This window comes from Cebus imitator, unplaced genomic scaffold (assembly GCF_001604975.1).
Source record: "Cebus imitator isolate Cc_AM_T3 unplaced genomic scaffold, Cebus_imitator-1.0 Scaffold576, whole genome shotgun sequence".
NCBI lineage: Eukaryota > Metazoa > Chordata > Mammalia > Primates > Cebidae > Cebus > Cebus imitator.
Genome location: NW_016107891.1, coordinates 839936 through 862150, shown reverse-complemented (window position 1 = coordinate 862150; position 22215 = coordinate 839936). Strand labels below are relative to the sequence as shown.

The window sequence follows — 22215 nt, the reverse complement described above, 5'->3', positions numbered from 1 at the left end:
GGGAGGTGGGGAGAGATAGCATGGGGGGAAATGCCAGATATAGGTGAAGGGGAGGAAGGCAGCAAATCACACTGCCATGTGTGTACCTATGCAACAATCTTGCATGTTCTTCCCATGTACCCCAAAACCTAAAATGCAATGAAAAAAAAATAATAAAAAAATAAAAAATAAATTAAAAAAATAATAATAATAAAAGAATTCATCATTGAAAAGTATCTGGTTTAATGGTTTTTTAAAATGATTATTAATTGATTGTCCTTATAAAATATGCTTTTTGGGTATCCTATTTTTGAATAAATTGTGGTAATTAGGTCTTTCAAGGCAAGTGTCAATTTCATTAACTTGTAAAATCTCTTCGCATAAAATTGTTCATAGCATTTCTTTATTATAATTTTAATATGTGTAGGATCCATAGTGATGTTCCCTCTTTCATTTCTAATATACATAATTTGTGTCTTCTGTCTTTTATTTGATCAGGTTAGTTAAGTGTTATGCATCTTTCCAAATAGCTCTTGGTTTCACTGATTTTCTCTTTTGTGTTTCTATTTTTGGCTTCATTTAATCGCTTTCTTACTAGTTTCTTCCTTCTACACTTTGGGTTCATTTTGCTCTTATATATCTAATTATTGAAATAGAAACTTACATCGTTGATTTGAATCCTTTTTTCTAATATAAGCACTTAATACCATAAATTTCCCTCTAAAGGCACTGCTTTAGCTACATCTCACAAATTTTTTTTCCTGTAAATTTAACCAAAATCTCTCATTTTTAATTTTTCTAATTTCATACTTCTAGTGACTTAGACTCAAGCCTCTGAATTATATTTGACTCAATTATCTCTTTAGATATTGACCATGCTAATTGTTTTATTTTATGCTCATATTCACTACTTTGTGACTGTTAACAAAACAAGTGCAGTTTTGTTAACATGGATACATTATGTAGTGATGAAGTCTGGGTAGCTCTACTCCCACACTTTTTAAAAGAGATGGGGTCTCACTATATTGCCCAGGCTGGTATTGAACTCCTGAGCTCAATTGATCCTCCCACCTTGGTCTCTCAAAGTGCTGGGATTACAGGTGTAAGCCACTGTGCCCAACCCTCCCACAAATTCTGATACACCACGCTTTCATTTTCATTCTGTTCAAAATATTTTCTGAAATAATTAGTAATTTTTTCTTTGACTCATGTGTTACGTACAAATATGTGGTTAATTTTCAAATGTTTAGAGATTTTTCAGATATCTTATAGTTATAGAATCCTAATTTAATTCCACTGTGGTCAGAGAATATGCCTTATATAATTTTGCTTTTTTTAAGTTTATGAGACTTGCTTTGTGATCCAGAATATGGTCTGTTTTGGTCAATGTTCCATGTGCATTTGAAAATAATGTGTATTTTGCTGTTGTTGGGTGGAGCTTTCTATAAACGTCAATTAAAGCATGTTGGTCAATAAGGTTATTCAAATCTTTCATATTCTTACTGATGTTCTGATTTGCTATCAATTACTGAGAAAGATGTTGAAATATCCAAGTATAATCATGCATTTTTCAGTCAATGCCAAAATACCCAGCATGATCTGAAAAAGGTAGGAAGTAAGGAAGAGTTAACAGTATTTCTGAGTATTTTGGCATTGACTGAAAAATGCATGACTTTCAAGTGATATATAACATAAATTTAAAACGCAATAAAATATATTTCAAAAAATAAAAATAAAAATTTCTGGCCAACAGCTCAGGCACATTTTATAATAGGATTGTAATAGAGAGTGAAGTACAGGCTTAAGTCATAGACATAATTAAAATACATACAGCTCTCAATTTTATAAGTCAGTATAAAGAAGCAATGACATTGATGATTTATGAGAAATAATCTGATACTTATCTTTATTTCTCAGTAGAATACACTATAGTACATCAATATGTGCTTCCCCCACCCCACCCCCCGATAGCTTTATATGATATGTCAGGTAGTGAACATACAGGAATTAACACCACCTTCCCTCATAAATTTTATATTTGAGCAGAAGACAGAAATAAATCTGTAATTAAATAATTAGTAGTGTAGTCAGAGATAGCACCAAGTGCTATAGAAGTGTATCATGAAGGACATAATCTAGTCTTCAAGGAACCAAAACAAAAGGTTTTCCTGAGCAGCTGATGGTTAAGAGATGTAAAGAATGAGTAGAGGTAAGCTATGTAAAGGGATTTGCTCTGATAGAACAATATAGGCAAATTACCTGAATCAGGATAAACCTTGGTTTATCCTTAGTATACGTGGAGTACAGTGAGGGAGAGAAGGTAGAATATGAGGTAGGAGAGAAGTAGGCAGAGGCCTGGCAATGTTAAGAAGTTTGATTTAATAATTAGGGAACTACAAACAGCAATAGATAGTAAGGCAATGACATCATAAAAATTTACATTTAAAAATATTATTCTTTGCTATGTGGAGAAAATATTGGAGTAGGGATAAAAGGTTTTATGAGGAAACTAGTTAAGGAGCTATTGGAGCGATGCAATAAGGCATTAATAAAGCTTTTTGGTTAATAAATTGTGGTTGTGGAGATGTAGAAAAGTTAATAAATTAAAAGAGATTCTTAAGAAAGTAGAATTAACAGCACTGTTTGATTCATTGCATACAGGAGGTGAAGAGAATGAAGATAGGAAGATTAACAAGCTTATGGCTTGAGCAGTTGAGTAGATAGTATTAACATTTATTGAGTTTGAGAACCATAAAAGATGTCCAGATTTGAGGAACAAAGTTAATTAGTTCAATTTTGAATGTGTTAAACTTGAGGTATCTATAATACATGTAGATATAGAGTATGCAATAGGATGTAGCACCGAGCTTAGAAAAATGGTGTGTACTGGAGATACAAATATGGGAGTCATCAATATAGTTGAAGTCATAAGAGTGTAAATTTCAGAAGTAAAGAAATGAAGAAATGGTTCTTGGGGGCCAGGGAAGGGTTTTGGGATGGTATTTCTTGAGAAAGTATGTAGACTTGTAAAACAAAAGGTACATGAAGAGTCCTGAGTACTTCAATATTTAAAGGACAGATAGAGGAAAAAACCTAGAAAAAGAGACTGGGAAGTAACCACATAATTCGGAGGGAAAACAGGAAAATGTAGCTTAATTTAAGCCATGAAAGGAAAGAACTTAAAGGAGAGAAGGGTCGATTATGTTGAAAGCTGCTGGTAGATCTAGTAAAAATTTAAACAATGCATGTTTAATTTCCGTGCATACATTCCTAATTGATGTAAGCAGCAAACAAGGTGGTATTGTAGAGTGCAAAGAACATGGTGTTTGAGACAAACCTGGTTTTAAATCCTAGGTCTTCTTTTCACTTGTTAGTTTCATTGCCTTATATAAGTAACTTAACTTTCCAAGGCCTCTGTTTCTACATCAGTTGTCAATAGTGATAAAATATCTGTATCATAAAGTTGTCATGAAGATTAAATATTAATTTTATGCCTGAGACATAGTAGGAACTCAATAATTGGTATCTCTTACATTCATATGGTAATTGTTTCCAAATGTATTCTTCTAGAAGTATTTTTTACAGTAAAGAGACCCAGTGAACCCCCGTTTGTTATGTAATTGGCATTCTTACTAGCAGAACTGTATGTTTTCTCTAATCATGATAGGCATCACTTTAAAGGAAAGATTCTGCTGGTGTTTTGTTTTTCTACAGTTTATACTTTCTGCCAGAGAGATGTCACACATTTCCAATTTCAACCAACACTTTCTGTGAAGATGAAACTCAAATCTTCATCTCTCTGGAGTCTAGGCTGCATTGGGAATGAAATGAAGCCATATATGGGAGAATGAACAGTCTTTACTAGAGAGTACAGAAGGGGGAGCATTGTAATCCCAGTTAATTCCAAAAGTGGAGAAATTAAAAAAGTATAGGTTCCAGGGGCAAGAGAATAGTTTTGGGAAGGAACAGAGTGGAGCAGTACATAGAGCAATGTCTCTGGCACATAAGACATTTGATCAATATTTGCTGACCTCAAGAAAGAATGCTTCAATTTAATCTCCCACATATTCATTTCTTCATTCAACAGTAACATGTAACATAATCAGGTAGTAAGAAGTCCTATGAAGGAAAATGAATCAAAACAAGAGGATAAAATGATGAGCAATGCTGATTTAGGGTGTTCAGGGAAAGCCTCCTTGAGGAAGTGACATTTGAGTGAACTCCTGAATTAAGTGAGAGAGCTGGCCATGTAAATAGCAGGGGAAGAGTATGTAGGGCCTTATAGTTATAACTAGATTAGTCTGGTTCTAAGTTAATTGGAAGATCACTGGAGGATTTTATGCAGAAGAGTGAGAAGATCTGGACTTCATTTTTAGAACAATCATCATGGTTTCTCTGTTAGGATTAGACTTTGGGATTAGTGGAATCAGGGAGCTGCTGCAATTACCAAGGGAGGAGATAATTTTGGATGAGAGCAGGCAGTGGCAATAATGATACTGAGAAATCGTCAAATTCTGGATATAGTTTGAGGGTAGAGTCAACAGGATTCATTGACTGATTGGCATGAGAAAAAGAAGTCAAGGATACCTCCAAATGGTCAGCTTGAGTCTCTGGAAGAATAGAATCATCATTTACTGAGGTGAGGGAAAACTGAATGACATAGAAATCAAGATTTATCTGTTAAATATGTTGTTTTATATTATTATTAGGCTTGTAGGTAGAGATTTTAAGTGAGCAGTCTGGAACTCAGGGGAGAGATTGGGGCTAGAGATATACATTTTGGAGTTGTGAGTACATAAATGGTGTTTAAATCCAGGATCGTAGATGGGATCACCATGAGAGTGAGCGTAGATAGAGAAAAGGACTAAGAACTGAAACTTCAGGTATGCTCATATTTACAGTTCCGGAAAATGAGGAAGGACTATCAAAGGAATTGGAGAAGGAGCGATCAATGAGGTAAGAGAGGAATAAGGGGAGTGTAGTGTGCTGGAAACCAAATAAAGAATATATTTCAATATGGACTGCCTTTTTGTTCAGGCAATGCTTCAGTAACTGCATGCAGGTGTAGCTTGAGGCTACCTCATTCAGCTTTATCTCATACTATTGCTTCCTGCTGTGGGCCTTCTTTGCTACCACCATGTGGATCACTTGAAGGATCCTGCTCAGTGATTCCAGATCATGTGCCAACTTGCAAGTGCCAGTGAGTAAACACCCTCTAGGATTACATTTAATTAATGGGAGATGAGATTTGATAGAAAATCACTCTTCTCTTCCATGTGTGGTGGAAAAATCTGGGACACATTCTACATGGCTCCTTAGGGAGTCCTCAGTGGGAATAATCCTCAGTTGCCTATAGTAGTAAACAGATCAGTAACATGCCCTTGGATTGATGTTCCTTCCTTTCCTGGCTCACCTTTCTCAGTCCCCTTCTCTTGTTTTCTGAATCACTTCCCCCAAATAAACTAACTGCATGCAGGTCGTTGTCTCAGGTAGGGGGAGCTGTTAATGTATAGTGCGTGATCAGCTGAGACAAATGCTAGTGACAAATCGAATAAGATGACTGAAAATTGACCATTGGAGTTAGCAAGGTAGGATCATTGGTGACATTGACAATAGCTATTTTGGTGGAGGATTGGTTCAAAAGCTTGGCTAGAGTGAGTTCAAAAGAAAAGGCTGTTTTCCCAAGGTCATAGAATGGAAGTGGAAGCATGGAGGAGGTGGGGTGTTGAAGGTGTGATGAGAGAGAAGTGTGAAGCAGTCCTTTTAAATAATTGATTTGAGGCTGAGTGCGGTGGCTCATGCCTGTAATCCAAGCACTTTGGGAGGCTGAGGTGGGTGGATCATTTGAGGTCAGGAGTTCGAGACAGGACAGGCCAACATGGTGAAACCCTATCCCTACTAAAAATACAAAAATTAGGTGGGCATGGTGGCAGGCACCTGTAATCCCAGCTTCTCGGGAGACTGAAGCAGGAGAATCTCTTGAACCTGGGAGGTGTAGGTTTCAGTGAGCTGAGATCGCACCACTGCACTGCAGCCTGGGGGACAAGAGCAAGACTTCGTCTCAAAAAAAAGAGTTGATATAAAAATAAACTGAAGAGAGAAATAAAGTAGAAATACCTGATGGTATTAAGGGCGCGCTTGATATGATTTTGTGTTTTTCTCCAATCACATTCAACTGTTTAGATGAAAATGTGGAACAAGTGATTATATTTAACTAAGGTTCAGATTTTGTCAGCCAGGTGTGCTTGGGAGAGAGGGAATATAAGCTGGGTAACAAGGGAGGTCAGAGTTTGGTGGGGCATGATGGGTAAAAAAATTGTGGATTAAACATAATATTAAATATTATATACAAGTCATGTCAAGATATGCTCTCAGAGTGTAAGAAGGCACTATTAATAAATATTCTGAGAGAGTATTAGCTGAGACAGTCCTGGGCAAATCGGGACATATTATAATCCTATTAATATAACCATTTTTCTACTGAAAAGGAGACTGCAGTAGTTAAGAGCACAAAATCTTTAGAGTCATGGTTCCTGGGTTCAAAACCAGGCACAGAAAGGCTAATTTGCTAAAGGTGTTTTAACACACAGTGGAGCCATCTACAATCCTCTAGATGAAACCCATCAATCATGGTTCCCTGCATTGCACACTGTCTTGTGTATTATCTGTATCTTCTGATTCTAAATTCAGTGCTGTTTTTGGACCTCAGGTACGCTCTAGCCTCTTATGCAGTAATTACTCTTTATTCTCCTTCTTGGTTTCAGTCTCCATCCTGTTTATCTGAAGTGCTCTTGAAATCTATTTCAGTTTCTCCAACTATTAACACCTACCACAACCAAATTTGACTCTTCCTTCAGAACTACAGGCTGAGTCTGATTTCTCATTCTGTCCACCTGCACTTTATGCAGGTCATATATAGGTTCTTGTGTTAATTGTTGTCAGGCAAAGTACAATAACTTCTTCAGCAGTGTAATTACTACCAAGGAGCTCTTTGGTTCTGTCTGTATTTTCTAGGAAATCATAGGCCCCTGAAATATGGCCTTTAAACAACCCAACTTTTCCTGAGCATAGGTCATCACCTCTTAATTACCTGAAAGGAAACCCCTGCCTGAGATGACTCTGAATTATAAATATTTGTCATTATACTTTTAGGCCTCTTGATTTCCAGTAATTCCTTGTCTCTCTACCCTCCCCTTAAAAGGGAGATATTTCAAGAGGAAATGAGAATATAGTTACCAAATAGATTTTTAAAATTTACTTGTAATGTGACATATAGAATTACCTAGTTTAATCATGGCATGTTTTAAATTTGTTAGTACAGTTCGAATAAGAGGATAAAGAAGTGCTTTATTAAATACATATATTTTTGTATTAAAAAACTTTCAAATAAATGCTTAAAAATCTTTGGCAAAAATGAATGATGAATTAGGAATGTATATTATAATTTCGAAATAAGGATGACATAAGAGGACCATTTTATAAATGGTACAGAATTTTAACAAATAAACAAGTAGTCAGATGTATGACTCCTAGGGGGATATAAATGGCCCTCTCTGGAAATTTACAATATCCAGGATGGATAGGCAGGATTGGATATGGATATCCTGTTCTGGGGCTCTGGAGTTCAGGAAATGTGTTCCTTGTGGTTAGAGATTATTCTGGGAGCACTATATCCTCAAATAATTTGTTTCCTCAGATACACCAAGTCAGAAAGCCCCTTTCCTCCATTCTGGCTTCTACAAAAGAAGCTCCTCTTAGAGGGCAACCCTCCCCCTTGGCTTTCCATGGGTACTGCCTTCCAGAAGAGACATCCTTTTTTGACCTTCTCCCTTCAACCAGGATCAGCCTTGAGAACGGGATGTACAAATTCCATAGAAACCCTGGGCTAGTTCAGTACTAAGGCCATGTTGTGGTTGATTGAGTATAAGAAATCCAGGTATCCCATTGCTTTTATATTCCTCTTGATCCCTATTCCAGCAATGGCAAGAGAAAAATGTATGATCTCTTTCCTCAACTGCTAATTTTGATTGTCACTGAGGTCAATTTCAGTTTAAAGGCACATACAACCTACAAAAGTGTTCAATCTTGTTACATGCTATCAGGTAGACACAATACCCAAATGATTGAGTAAAAACAAAACAATTTTTTATATTGTTTTAGAGACTCAGCCTCACATATATGTTATACATTAATTCACTTACATTTGTGTAGAATCTTGCAGATTAAGAAAAAAATGCTTCTGCTTTAATGATTCTCATAAACTCTCTAGGCTTTATTATCTTCATTGCACAGATGAGAAAAACAAGGCTCAGAGGAGGAATAGGGTAGAGATAGAAGCAGTGTAGTATAAAGACAAGAACTCTGGCCTAGGAGTCTGCTGACGTGGATTCTTATATTCCTGACTTTGTCACTAACTCACTGTGTGGTTATGAGTAAGTCACTTTCCCTCTCTTAGCCTCACTATCTGCATTTATAAAATAAAGTGAATGGATTTTCTCAAATCTGTTTGCATATTATAATCATCTGGGAACTTTAAAAATCCATTCATCAGCCCCACCTCCAAATATTCTGATTTAATTGGTCTCAGAGTACTGTTTTCCACAACACCACTTTGACTCAGAAAAAACTAATCCAGGGAAAACCACAAATCCAGTCTGGTATTTCTCTCTGAAGAAGAGAAACGTTGTCATTTAGTATAAGATCTAAATACTATGGAGCATGTCCTAGAAGGGAGTTTGAAAGGTAGATAGTTTTAGTGGCATATTCTAACTTTGAACCTCTAGGAGAGGTCTCCATTATCTCTCTCTCTCTCTCTCTCTTTTTCTTTTTCCCACTCTCTCCCTTTCTCCTTCCCTCCACATTCCTGATGAAGAGCTATAGGAGTTTGGAAAAGAAGACAGCTGATATAACTCAAGGACAAAATGGAATTCAAGGTTACAACTGAACAAAGTAGTTAGTAAATGGTGTTTTAGGTGAGAGAAACAAATTGATTACAAAGCTTTTTTCTTTAACATACCTCATTTTTCTTAACCTTTATTTTTCTTTCTGGATCCACATTTACTAATACTTCCCATTATTTTTCCCCTCTTTCTTTCAATATGGTTTATGTATTAAGAAAGGCCTGGGGCCTTCTCCTCCTTGGGAGGCCTTCACCTCCATTGGAAGGGGACCATTAAGAAAAAATTCACAGAGTAAAGTTCTTTAAGCCAACTAATATGTATTATAAAAATGAGTATCCCCAAACTAATTCTGTTAAGCCTTGGTGTGTGAATCCCCATCCAAGGACACATGATTTTCTGTCGAAGACTATAAAGCTGAATATCAGTCTTTTGGAAATTTCATGTAACATAAATAATTTTCTATATAAAGAAATGCATATATGAATAACTAAATAATTGGTAGACATTTTTAAAAAATGAGTGTCCCTTTTCTTGGATTTTCTTTATAGTGTTTCTTTTTGTTATCACAGTGATAAGACTTTGAAGATGAGGATTAAAGTATGAGCCTCAGAGAGAAAAGGGCCAAGGGAGTCATACAATCTCTTTTAGTTTAGGCCTTAGGACATAGGTTCAAAATGACTCTTCAGGGTTCACGTATGGTTGACCACATCTTGTTACAGTAGGAGAACACACATGTGGCTTGATGTTAAAGCCTTATATTAATAAAGCTAGGGTATTTGCCTACATAGCCACTTCTGTTTTCACCAGTTTAGTTAGTTCTTCAAGGACTTGGGAGCTTTCAGAGCATTGACGTCTCTGTCTTTTACCATCAAAGACATGACTATTATGTAGTATGATCAAAAGATTGCCAGGTTAGTTTGGGAATGACAACTTGTGGATTAGAATTACCCTGTTTTTCAGGAGACTGGTGAACAAATACATATGGGAGCTAACATATATAACTCACATTGTAATGACAGCAAGAGTCCTAACAATAATCAGTGTCATTCCCAAAATGCCTTTCCTTATCTTGTCCATCCTGGCCTTTAACAGCAGCAACACTGGTAGTGTTATGATCTTAACTTTGAGGGTCAAAATGAGTATATGGGCCTAACTTAGGATAAAGGAACCAAGAATTTCAGTCCTACTAAATCTTATCAAACCTTAGGCCAAAGGTCCCAATGGGGCACAAACAGTTTCACTTTATGTGATAATGAACTATAGGACACAGAGAACTATTGTATATGCAAATAAAAGGTGGTATACTATGTCATGCCGTAATTAGTAGCGGAAATATTTTTAAAAAGCCAGTCAACCAACTCATTGCTTTATTTTCATGTTGCAAAATACCTTGTTTAGCCATTTTTTTTTCCAGCATTTATTGACTTGACCAGTTTTCCTGCTATTATGCTGATGGAAGCTAAAAGAACATAGGTGCATTCACATACTTATTTTGACTTAGACATGCTTTTGGAAGAGTTCAGTAATACCAAATTCCTTATTTTAAGAAGAAAGATATTTTGAGAGTTTCTACTTTGTTCAGAAAAAAAATGAATTAATTTTCCATGGCCAATAAAGATAAAGCTAAGAAACTCTTACCCTCTTTGGCACAAGTGAAAATACTCTCTTAGTAGCACTACATCATAAGCTAAGAAATGGTAACTGGCTGCAAGCATGATTTCAAAAGAAATAGTGGAGAAGTTTGTAATGCCACCATTTAGGAAACCAAGACAGTTTATATATGATGTCTGTAACTACTGCTTTACTTTTAATGTAGGAGAATACTTGTTTTAACTCCTGATTTGCAGGTGAACCAGAGTTAGGGCAAGAACTATTCACCATGTGAGGCTTGTTACTCCATAATGGTTTACATTGTGCTCCAGCCTTTTACATCTGACTCTGGAGCATGGACCTGGGAATCAGACAGTCTAGGTTCAAATCTTAGCTTTACCATTTACAATTGTTACCTTTGGCAAGTCACTTAACCTCTCTGTGCTTCAGTTTTCTCATCTGTAAAATAGAGATTTGAGTGATACCTACATTGTAGAATTGTGAGGAATGAACGAGCTAATATAATATGCTAAAAATAGTGCTTAGCACATAGTAAGCACTATGTAGCTGTTCACCGTATTTATTATTGCTATTGTGATGAGGGAAGATGGGCTGGAACCACAGGAAAACTCTTGGCTGATGCCATATGAAATGTATCAAGGAACCAATATGTAGAAAGCAGTAGAGTTAGGGGCTAACAGATAATTTAACTGCCAAAAAATGCTAAGCAGGAAACACTTCTAAATATTCCTGTTTATACAGGACATGACACAAAGTACAAAAATAATGAAAACAGAGCCTCCCTGCAGGATTTAGAGTTCTTTCATATATATTTTAAATATACATGTGTAATACATTAAAATATATAGAGATGTGTGAATATATATTTACATATATATTATATATATATATATATATTATATATATATATATATATATAAAATCACAGAAGGGATACATATGCACACTCACTCACACGTCCATGCGCATACCCCAACAGGACCCATCTATACGTAAACCAGATGCAGTCCATATCAGGCCAACTTGGACACAAGTGAAAGCCCTGACTCAGCAGCAGATTGCAGATTGCAACTGCATTTGAGTAACCCTTCAGTTTCTTCTACCAACTGTAAGGCCATTTAGAAACACACTGAGAAAGGCTCCTCTGGGTGTATGGCAGAACCCAGGGCCCCTCTGGCAGTGCACAATTTGCCTGAGTTAGGACTGCAAGATTGGGATATCAAGGAGCTATCAAGGAGGAGAGGCTTGTGTTATTTTGGGGCCTGAAAGTAATAAGCAAACATCCATAGAATAACTTTAGCTCCAGGAACAATGCACTAGTGTCAGAGAATCCTTAGATAACTGAGCTCTAAGCACATTTCAGGCAGAAGCAGAAAAGTGTGTGTTGCTACTCATCACCATCCAGCTTGGCCCAGAGAACTGGGCACAGGTTTTAGGGGTAGATAAGTGTAAATTACAATATAGCAGACTTGTAAGATTAAAAAGTTACTTAAAATTGAAGGATCTGAAAGCAACATATGAAGTTACAAGTATTGGTTTGGGTTTATAAATGTTCCAAGAAGCTTAACCTTATATATGGCACCATTTGCAGCAATATCATTAACATTATTAATCATTATCATAACATATTTGTATATACAAAAATAGAGCAAAGCAATTCTAGAAGAGGAGGTGTAAGTGAAGATGTGGGGCTATGTGCAGCCCAAATGTCAGTACACTTCAGGAGGATTCAGAACCAACAAAGACTGAGTGGCACGTATTTCCAACAAAAGGATATGGATGTCCCCTCTTCCCCCATGTATGACTATACACTTCTCCCCACCTCTCCACCCTGCAACACACATCCATGCACACTCTACAAGAGATGATCTATAAATTTAGAGTCTGGAGATCTTAAACTACGTTGGAGCACCTTGATTTCAAGCAAGTGCCCTCAATCTCTGAATTCCTCAGTGAATTTTGGATTCACTTAAAGAAAGGAACTGTATAATTCTTGTGTCTTTCAGCAGCAGTCTTTAGGAGCCTGCCATCACCACTGCAGCTTTTTCCCATTGAAGGGGGTTCACGGCACAGGCTCTCTGTTTTTTAAGAGAAAATTCAGTTCTCTGAATTATACATCTTTCATCTCAGTTTTTCACTGTTGCTGAAATTTTAGTTCTCAGGCAGCTGCCATTGCAGACAAAGCCAGGAGCAAGCACAGTGTGTGCAGCAAAGAGTAGATGCAATGGCGAAGATACAGCTTGGTAAGAGCTTCTTTAAGGTTTTCTTTTCCACACTGGAGCTTCTACAAGGTGACAGAGCCAAAGGTGATGTCCACTGGGGCAGCCTCAACACCTGATAGTTAATTAGCTACCCACCATGCACTGGAGAAAGACCACCACACTGACTTGGCATGGTTCCTGAAAAGCTATTGAATGGGAATGGCTTTCTGTCACTGTTAATAGAGCCCTAGGAAAAAGTCCCCTGACTCACTGTGGTACAGGGGTAAGAATAATGAACTAGGAGTCAGAAGGCCTGTATTCTAGTCCCAATTCTGCTGTTAACTCAGTGTGTGGCCTTGGGCAAGTCCCTTCCTATCTCCAGGCCTCAGTTTTCCCATCTGTAAAATAAGGGCATTGAACTAGATTAATAGTTAAGATTCCTTCCAGCTCTAACGTTTTATGACTTTTTATGTCCATTATTAAGGCCTGAGCCATGCAGTCTCAGGGCAGTTAGCTTCTAAGAGAGAACATACCTCTGTAATATCCTTTGCTTCGTTCATTTAGCTATAAAGCACGTCTGCCTTTGGCACTTGGGTCAGACATACAAAGTTATGAGCATCCTGATTTACTATCCTACTCAGCATGCTAGTGGAATCTGTCAGTATGATAAGTTGATTATTGAGACAGGGAGAAAAATTCCAACTAGTTAAACCTGGAAATGTAAGATAACTTTGCCTCATGTGCTCACAAACAGGTGAGCGTGATTGTGAGCACACACACACATCGGGATACAGACTATTGCTAGTGATCAGTTCATTACAGTAATCCATTTCCCTTAATAAAAATTAGTAAATAGTGTAGCATAGCAAAGTTTGGTGTCTAAGGAAACATCTATGGAAAAACAGCACTTTTGGACATGTTAGAGGAAGAGGGACAAGTGGAGGGAGACAAATATGGATGAAATGAGATAGAAATACAGGCAGGGAAAGGATCAGTCTGAAAAAGGAGGGGAGAAGTAGAAAGGGAAGAAGAAAGAGAAAAAGTAAAAGTAGAGAAGGTGAGAGTGAAGGGGAAAGGAATACAGAACAGAATAAAGAGGAGAGAGGAGTAAAGAAGAGAAGGGCAGTAACAGGGAGAAGGGGTCATATTCCCTGGAAGGTTGAACGCTGTTCCACATATACCTGTGAAAACCATATTAGAAGAAAGCTTCCAAAGGCACAGTGGAAAACAGAGTGACAATCAGAGCCTGCATCGAGAGGTATTACATTGGGGAGCCCCTAAACCTCCACGTTGCTGGCCCTGTCAGTCCTCAGTGTTCAAACCTCATACCTATATATCACCTGAATTTGCCATGACAGCCCTAAGGGCTGAGCTGGCGGGGTGTAAAAAGACTGAAGAGGAGTGGGATAGATACTATGAGAAAGAACAAGGCATCCTGCACCAGGATGTACTTGGTCATTCCCCTGACACTGCAGGAACAAAAGAGGAGAGGCCCTAACTTTGGCTAGTTTATCACTCCTCCCCTTCTCCAAAGATGAGGCCTATGCTTTACTGTTGGGGGCTAGAAGGAGAAAACCTCTGAATCCACCTTGTGGGAAGGTCATACAGACTTTTCCTGGGCCTTGGGGAAGGGTGCACTACCAGAAGAGATCTTTCTGCACACAGTGTTGGTGTGCCTCTTGCAGCGGCAGCCTGGTCGCCGGAGGCTATCATAGCCCTGTTGGCACAGATGGAGGCATCCACGGGTAGGCAGGTAGCAGCACAGGCAGGGTAGGAAGAGGGAGATGAGGCTCATGGCTGCCCAGCGGACAAAGCAAGAACTAGGCCCACAAGAGCAGGGCTCATCAGCACAGTTGTCTTCATCATCAGTGGAGCAATGGTAGAAGAGGCCCTTGACACAGCAGAGACAAGTGCCATAATCAAGGAGGCTCTCAGCAGAGCAAAGGCAACGCTGGTTGCACAGCCAGCAGGAGGGGAGAGGGCGAGCTGCTGTGCAGGGGACACACTTGCAGCGCCCACACTCCTCACAGATGAAAAGGTGCTCACTGGGGTGCCCTGCAGATTGCTCAGCTTCTCCCTTCAGAGCACCATCAGCCTTTGGGTGGGGCCCTGCTCCAGGCTGTGTTCGGATGACGGATTGGCCTGAAGGTGAGGGTGTAATGCTGCCCAAGAGCCTTTGATCAGAGGCAGTGGTGCTATGGGACATTGAGCTGGCAATGCTAGATTGGCTCAGATGCTGAGGCAAGGGCTGCAGTTGATGGCACTGGCTGAGACTGCGGGGGAGAGAAGTAGGCATGGTAGCCAGAGACCAATCAGACTTGTGGGTTTGCACAATAAGGGAAGGGCTAGAGAGGGCCTGTTTACAGGGGGCTGGAGGCCGTTCCACATAGTCATTGCTAGCATGAGTAGAGCACAGCTGTTCAATAGGCAGAATTTGTTGAAAATCATCTGTCACCGCAGCATCCATTTTGACTTGATTTTTGAGCTCTGAGTGGTTTTAGGTCAGGGTGGCACTTATGGTGATAAAGAGGAGCCCTTGCAGTTACATGGACCTCAGGGCACATGAAAAAATCCTAGGAGACAAGGAATAAAAACAGTAAATGAGAACACACAGGCATAAGTTCTTTGCAAGAAAAAGCTCAGGCCCTGTCACCACCACTACCTTCAATTACTTTATAGTAACCTTCATGCTACACCTTTATTCTGTAATTAACCTCACCTACCTCTTTATAGCCAAATCTGATCATCCCATGCAGACTATAAAGAAGTTTGGGAACAAAGATCAGATAGTTGATTCTTTTTGTATTCCATCAAATGCCAAGTTTTATAGGAGCAGCTAGCTCATTCAGGTATTTGCTGGCAGAGACATCTAATCCTTGAGCATCAGAATTCTAATACAAATGGAACATAATATTAAATGCAAAGGCTATTTTGTGAAGCAATGCTGAAGCAGAAGAGAAAACCTCAAAAGTCTACACTAGAAGTTGCTCATATATATATATATATATATATATATATATATAATATATATATATATATATACATAACCAATCAAAATTATCTTTTCAGTGTAATTTATGATAAGCAGAAATAAACAGATGAGAAAGGACATTACTTGATTCAGTGAATACAGGCAAGTGAGGAGAATGCAATAAAGGCAGAGATACAGCAAACACACAGAGGGCAGGAATTAAGCTGTCTGTAGTGTGGTAGGAAAAAAAAGCCTTCTCAAGGGCATAAGAAAGCGAAGAGTAATCATCTTGCAGTTCTCCTCACCTTATTGGCTGCTTTAACTTACTAAGGAGGTGATTCTTTTTAAATGGAATGGTGGCTCCAGAATCAAACTTTTGTACATGTGGGAGTAATACTGGGGATCAAGGAACTATAGAAGACAAGTCCTGAATTATTTCAAAACTTATCTGTAATTATACCTATCGCTACCTGGAGTCAACTCCATATTGATGGGACTTACCAAGCAGAATCTGCTTGGACTTCTTTTCTCTATCACTACCTTACACAATAAACCGACTTTCTTAAAGAGTAGTGACATTCTTATACCATATTTAAGCTAGGCTGAATATCTAGAAAGCATATGCTTGCATTTCCATCATACCACAATCAGGAAGAGTTGGCTGGTCACTCCCTGAAGAATTTTACCAAGCCTAGAGCTGACAATGATGACCATGGGGAAAATATTGTACAAATAGTGGACTGCAGTATCACACCACCTAGAAGACTGAAGAGCCAAAAATGTGTACCTGAGGAAACCTCAACACAAATCCAGGAAACATGCTGGAGGCATTAGGACCTAGGAAACAGTAGCATGAATAAAGTATATATTTGAGGTCCATCAGCTTTCAGGCCTCCTCAAAATAGATCAATTACTCACACTACTGTATGTGATGGATAGCTTGAATGAATAATAGAAATGAACAAGTGAGAGAGGATGGTGCTTGATTAGGTTTCCATAAGCAAGCAAACACGACACTGAAATGGGCCCAAAGCTCAATAACAGGAAAAACAAGGATACAGTTCATAAAGGATTCAGTGGCTAATAATATGACCAGACTCAGTTGACTTTTAAGGCTATATATTCATGTAAATCTGATTAGCTGAATTTATATTTGTTCGTGTTTTGAAAATAATTAATTTGGTTAAAAATAACTTTTTTAGCACATCACATCAACCAATCTGACAAAAATTTTACTTTTTACCTAGTTGTTTTGATGTTAAATAAATGCAGCACAAAAGAATGCAAATAAAAATTATAGAAACTCTCAGACTCAAATACTTATGTCATTTTTGTCAAATCGCTTGCTTTCTTTGGGCCTCAGTTTTACCATCTATGTGAAACTGAAGGATATATATGTGAAGTGAACAAGGTGATCTTGAAGGACCTTGACCCATTATGGTCTGTATTTCCTTCTATATCTACACAATTTTACAAAATAATTCTTTTCATCCATATCTTCTACATCTCCAAGTCCTTGACAGTAAGGTGGGAAATGTGCCCTTAGTTATTTGGGCATTCAAAAGTAAATTGTATGTTTCCTTTATTTACTTGCACTCAAAGGCTCATGCAAACTGCCACCTCTATCTTTGCTGTGTCTTTATAGATTCATAGTCTCAGAATTGGAAAGGAACAGGGAGCTTTCATGTAGACACCCAAATAAAAAAGGACACATTGTTCATTTGGCTTGGAGGGTAGTAAATGTAGGAACTTGGGACTGGGAGAGTCTTTTGACAAATTTATGAGAAATAGATTTATGTCCCATTGATCAGCTAAAGGATATGTAGAGCCCTGTAAGTCCTTTGTACTGTAAGAACAATAATATACGTGCCAAAAATAATTTAGACTCATTGATTTTCCAAAGGAAACTAGATTCAAAACATATTGAAAATTCCAGGAAGCAATGATTTAAAGGAAGCTTTATAAGGTCTCAAAGTTACAGGAGATAAACAGGTGAGATTCCAAAGACAGGATTCCAGGGATGTCACTAGGCACCTCAGGGACATGCCCAGAAGGTTGAAAGCTAAGCTGGGAGGAATCTAGGTCATAATATAAATGACTCAGAACAAATAATGAGAATTATTTTCAAAGGGGATCCTGTCTAGGGAGCAGAAGGGTACATGGTGTTTAGGCTGAAAACCTGTATTTGAATATTGATTAGATTTCTGCAAGACTGATAAGTGGAGATGCTTGGTTGGATGATTAAAGGAAGCTGTGGGCATCAGTCTAAAATAATGATGTACTGTCTTGCTTACAGGTAAGGGGACTGACAGGATGAACTTAGAAGGTTTCTTCATGCTCTGTAGAATCTTTTATTCAAATAGACTCTGGGATCTAATGTGGAAGTTGGCAGTAGGACCTGAATAAAATCAGGGTGTTGAGTAGGATTTAAGGATTGAATGACAATAAATTGTTTGCCATTCCAGACGTGCTGAATCTGATCTGGCTAATGGGATAAACTGAAATAGATACTGTACAGGAAGGTATGAGGGAAAATATGTTGAGAAGGGAATAGGAAAGACACTGCTGCAGCACATAGACTAGATGAAAAACTACCACTACATGAATGTTTATGATTCAGAAATCCACCCATTAAAGAGCCATTCATTGTGAGCAACAGTTAAGAAACTGACTGTGCAGTTGGTCAATTCCATATTCTGTTGAGAGAAAGAGGGAATCAGAGAGAGAGAGAGAGGGAGAGAGAGGGAGACAGAGAGAGAGAGAGAGAGAGAGAGAGGATGTACACATCACATATTATTAAGTAAGAGCAAAGGTGATTACAGGTCTTGGCTGCACATTGATGGGATCTAGTGATTTTTGTCACGTAGTGCCTCTGCAGTAATGAATGATGCATTGTAAACCCACTCCCATCCCGGTCTGTCTGGCCAGGTGCTCATAGCTTTCTAAACAGTTTTTCTGTAGCCCTGAATTTGCCATGTTCAACCTAAAAAAAATTCTTTTCTTATGCCAATTTAGGGACTAGAAAGCTAAGCCCATTCAAGAAATGCTAATGTTTGTTAATGAAAGAAAATGTATTTTTTCTCTGGAACCTAAAGTCTGCCATGTTGAGAATAAAGTTGAAAACTTTCCTATCCAAAGCCCTTCTATGCCAACACCTTAAGACAGTTCTGATTTCTATGGTAAATCCTTTCTGATACAGTATGACTCAATGTTGATTTCAAAGAAGAGGGGGGAAGAGGAGAGCCTGGCTTCTGTTTTCTCCCACTCCCGTGGGTTCAATGCTGTTTTGTACCTTACTGTGTAACAGCTCTTAGGTGTGTTGATTTTTTCTATGCTCTGCTGTTATATACACTCCTTCTCAGAATAACTGAAAGCAAACATAGGGGGAATTTCTGCTATGGTGTTATATGTTTTCTTAGTTCTACTGTTCCAAAGTCTGCTCTCTAAAAATCCCTCTCTGTGCAAAAGCATTTGCATCTCTATCAAAGCACTCCCCCCTTACAAATACCAAGTTGTATATAGTTTACATTACTAACCTCTCTGCCACTGACTGGGCCTCCCTCCTACCACATACATCTTGCTGGAGCTGCCAGGTTCTCACCACATTTAACTCTTAACTTGTCACTTTGCTACCCTAGTCCTATTCATTACTTTAAAGGTTTCATTAAGACTCGTAGCAGTTTATTTCAAACCAGGGAGTCTTGCAGTTTTAAGACCTTGAATTTTTAAAGATATAGGTCTTTTAGTGATGAATGATACAGGGAAAAATTGTAATACCAAATGAGTTCACGTACTTCTAATTCTGAGGAAAATGCTAAGAAGCTGGTTGTTCATGTAAGAAGTAGGAATCTTTTTTAAAAACCCAAATCCTTTTATATGACACAAGAAATTTAAGTTCTAGTCCTAATGCTGCTCTACTTTGCTGTGTGGCTGTAGGCAAATGACCTATGTTCTGGTCCTCAGTTTCTTCATCTGCAAAATGAGGGAGTATAAAAGGAGGGGTTTTAAAGGCCTTTCTTGTCCAGATGCTCTAAATTTTATGTTGGGTTTGTTGATTGCATTTCTCTGTTGCAAAAGTCTTTCAGGAAGAATTAGTCTCCTTTCCTTTAGGTTCTTTACTTCCTCACTACTCAACTCCTCAACTCTTTATAAATATCTTCAAATCCAAGTAACTCAGATCACTATCTAGACTGTTTCACAGCTAGAGAGACCTAAAAACAGAACACAAAGAGACAAAATATATAGAACGTTATAGAAATGTCTTAGTATATATTTGTTTAGAGGCAAAGAGAGCAAGACCAATATTTCATTGTGGATAAACTGCTAGCCTGTGCCTTATTTGTATTTATGAATGCAGCTGACTTTTGGGGAACATGATTTAACACCTGATATATCCAAATTAATGTGATAACACATCATGTTACCGCGAGGTTTTAATAGTCCCAGAAAAGCAACAACAGTTTGCATTTAAAAACAGATTTTCTGCTTAAGAGTTCAAGGTTTGTTTTCTGTTCATCCAACTTGGTTTGCAGCATGCAGAGGTGAACGATAATTATAATTAACTGCATGGAAGTGAGTGTGCAGTAAACCATTGCCCTAGGTCCTATCAAATGCCTATTGGCTAACTAGACATGCTCACAGGTTCTCACTTTTGACAAAATTTCCATATGCCACACAGAGACATGTGCACACGTACCCAGGCACAGATCCAGAGATTTCTAAATCATTGCTCTGACTCAATGTAAGTGGGGGGTTATGCCGTGTCAGCTTGCGCCATTTCTACCCAGGGCAAGGTGATGTGATGAAATCTGAACGATGCACAGCCCAGACTTGTGAGCCAATAGCAGGCTAGCCCCACGCTGACAGGATGCCCGCTGGGCAGCCAGACTGGCCTTAGCACGGGCTCTCTCTCTGTCCTCAGCTTGGGTGGTTAGGCTGCGTTATGAGAGGTTTAGACAAGTACCAAAATGCATTTAAAGGTTAACAGGCTAGAAATTAAATTGACATTCTCCTACAAAAAGACTATTTTGAAAATCTATTTTGATTAACACATTTCCAATATGGATAGTTTTCTGCAAGAGCTGATTTATTTTAATATAATTTAAGGGGTTTTTATTTTATTCATGCGCTTGCGCGCGCGCGCGCAGGCGCGCGCGCGCACACGCACACACAGAGACAGCACAGGATGCCTGGAATGAATGGCAATCTGTGCATTGCATAGAAAGAATTCTGGGGTCTTTAAGAGCTAATTTCTATGGCTTACCTTGAGGAAAAGGTTTATCCATGCTGAGAAAAAGCAGAAGAACTAATGCTCCATCTGGCTCAAAGGATTTCTTCTCCTGAGTCTTCAGGTTTCTCCACCTCTCTTCGGAAAGTCTGAATGAAAACTCCTTCACTGGCAGGCAGTGGAGCCAGAAACAGAGATAGTTCTGTGTTGTTCTTTGACACAACAGAGAAAACAGAAAAAATAAAAATAAAAAACCAAAACCAAAAACAAACCAAAACAAAACAAAAAAACGGGGGAGGGGGCGAGTCAGACCTGTAGTGGCATATACTTTGTATAGATTTTACAGGCAGATCTAAATCTTGATGCACGTATTCCCCAAAGAAAGCTCAGCAGGGTAAGTTGTTCACCTCCTCCTCTTTCTCCTCCGCCTCCTCTTTCTCCTCCTCCTCTTCTTTCTCCTCCTCCTTCTCCTGTTTCTCCTCCCCCTCCTCCTCCGCCTCTTTCTCCTCCCCCTTCTCCTCCTCCTCCTGTTTCTTTTCCCCCTCCTCCTCCAGTATTTTCCTTCCCCTCCTCTTGCCCTCCCCTTTCCCTCCTCCCTTGCTTCCTCCTTTACCTCCTCCCCCTCCTTCTCTTTTGCCTCCGCCTCCGCCTCCACCTCGGCCTCCCTCTCCTCCAATTTGACAGATGAACAGAAGCAGCAGAAACTGCTGTTGTAGACACAGGGTATCTCTACGGAGCAATAGATGCCGCCACTGTGTGATTATTTATATGGCTCAGGGTGTGTTGGTATATAATCTGCAGTGGGGGCAGGGAGCGAGAGTGTTCAGCGTAGCTAACCGGCTGTTTTGTGAATGTAGATGATTTCTGGAGGTCTTGTGAATGGGTTATAGGGAAGGATGGGAAAGAAGGGATTTATTGCTCCTTGTTATTTCTTTCTCTCCCCCTCTCTCTGTCGTTTGCTTTCCCGGAGCTGTGGCTCTTAATGCTTGGCTAAGTGGCGTCATCCAGATGAAATTGAATCGACCCATTAAAACTCCCCATAGGAATCTCTGTATCCTGTCCCTGGGTAATGACTGAAACAAAATTTAAAGGAAAATGGGGGTGGGGTGGAGAGTAACAATTTTAAGGAGGTCTCATTTAAATATCTTTGCCAATCATATTTCTACCAATCTACTCAGCCTCTGCAGAGTGATTGCAGCTTCAATAAGATGAAGAGAAAGACCGTCTCCTTTGTTTAAGGGTTTCTCCCACCTCTTTTCTTCATCTGTTCCCACTTTTCAGCCCTAATGACTGTCCATCCATTGCCACTGTGAAACATTACCCAAC

The 22215-nt window shown here is 38.8% G+C and overlaps 1 protein-coding gene across 2 annotated transcripts; it reads right to left on the bottom strand.

Annotated features, from left to right (window-relative positions):
* Positions 1-13765: 13765 nt before the first annotated feature.
* On the bottom strand, positions 13766-21346 carry SPRY3 (sprouty RTK signaling antagonist 3). 2 transcript variants are annotated; one of them, XM_037734141.1, is made up of 3 exons: positions 21202-21316; positions 20926-21101; positions 13766-15264 (listed from the first exon to the last, which is right to left on the bottom strand). In XM_037734141.1, exon 3 carries the CDS (start codon positions 15156-15158, stop codon positions 14292-14294), a length of 867 nt encoding a protein of 288 aa, XP_037590069.1. In that variant the 5' UTR covers positions 15159-15264; positions 20926-21101; positions 21202-21316; the 3' UTR covers positions 13766-14291. The 2 variants fall into 2 exon arrangements, with proteins under 2 accessions (XP_037590069.1, XP_017371715.1); XM_017516226.2 differs by having other exon boundaries at positions 20926-21346.
* Between the last annotated feature and the right edge of the window lie 869 nt (positions 21347-22215).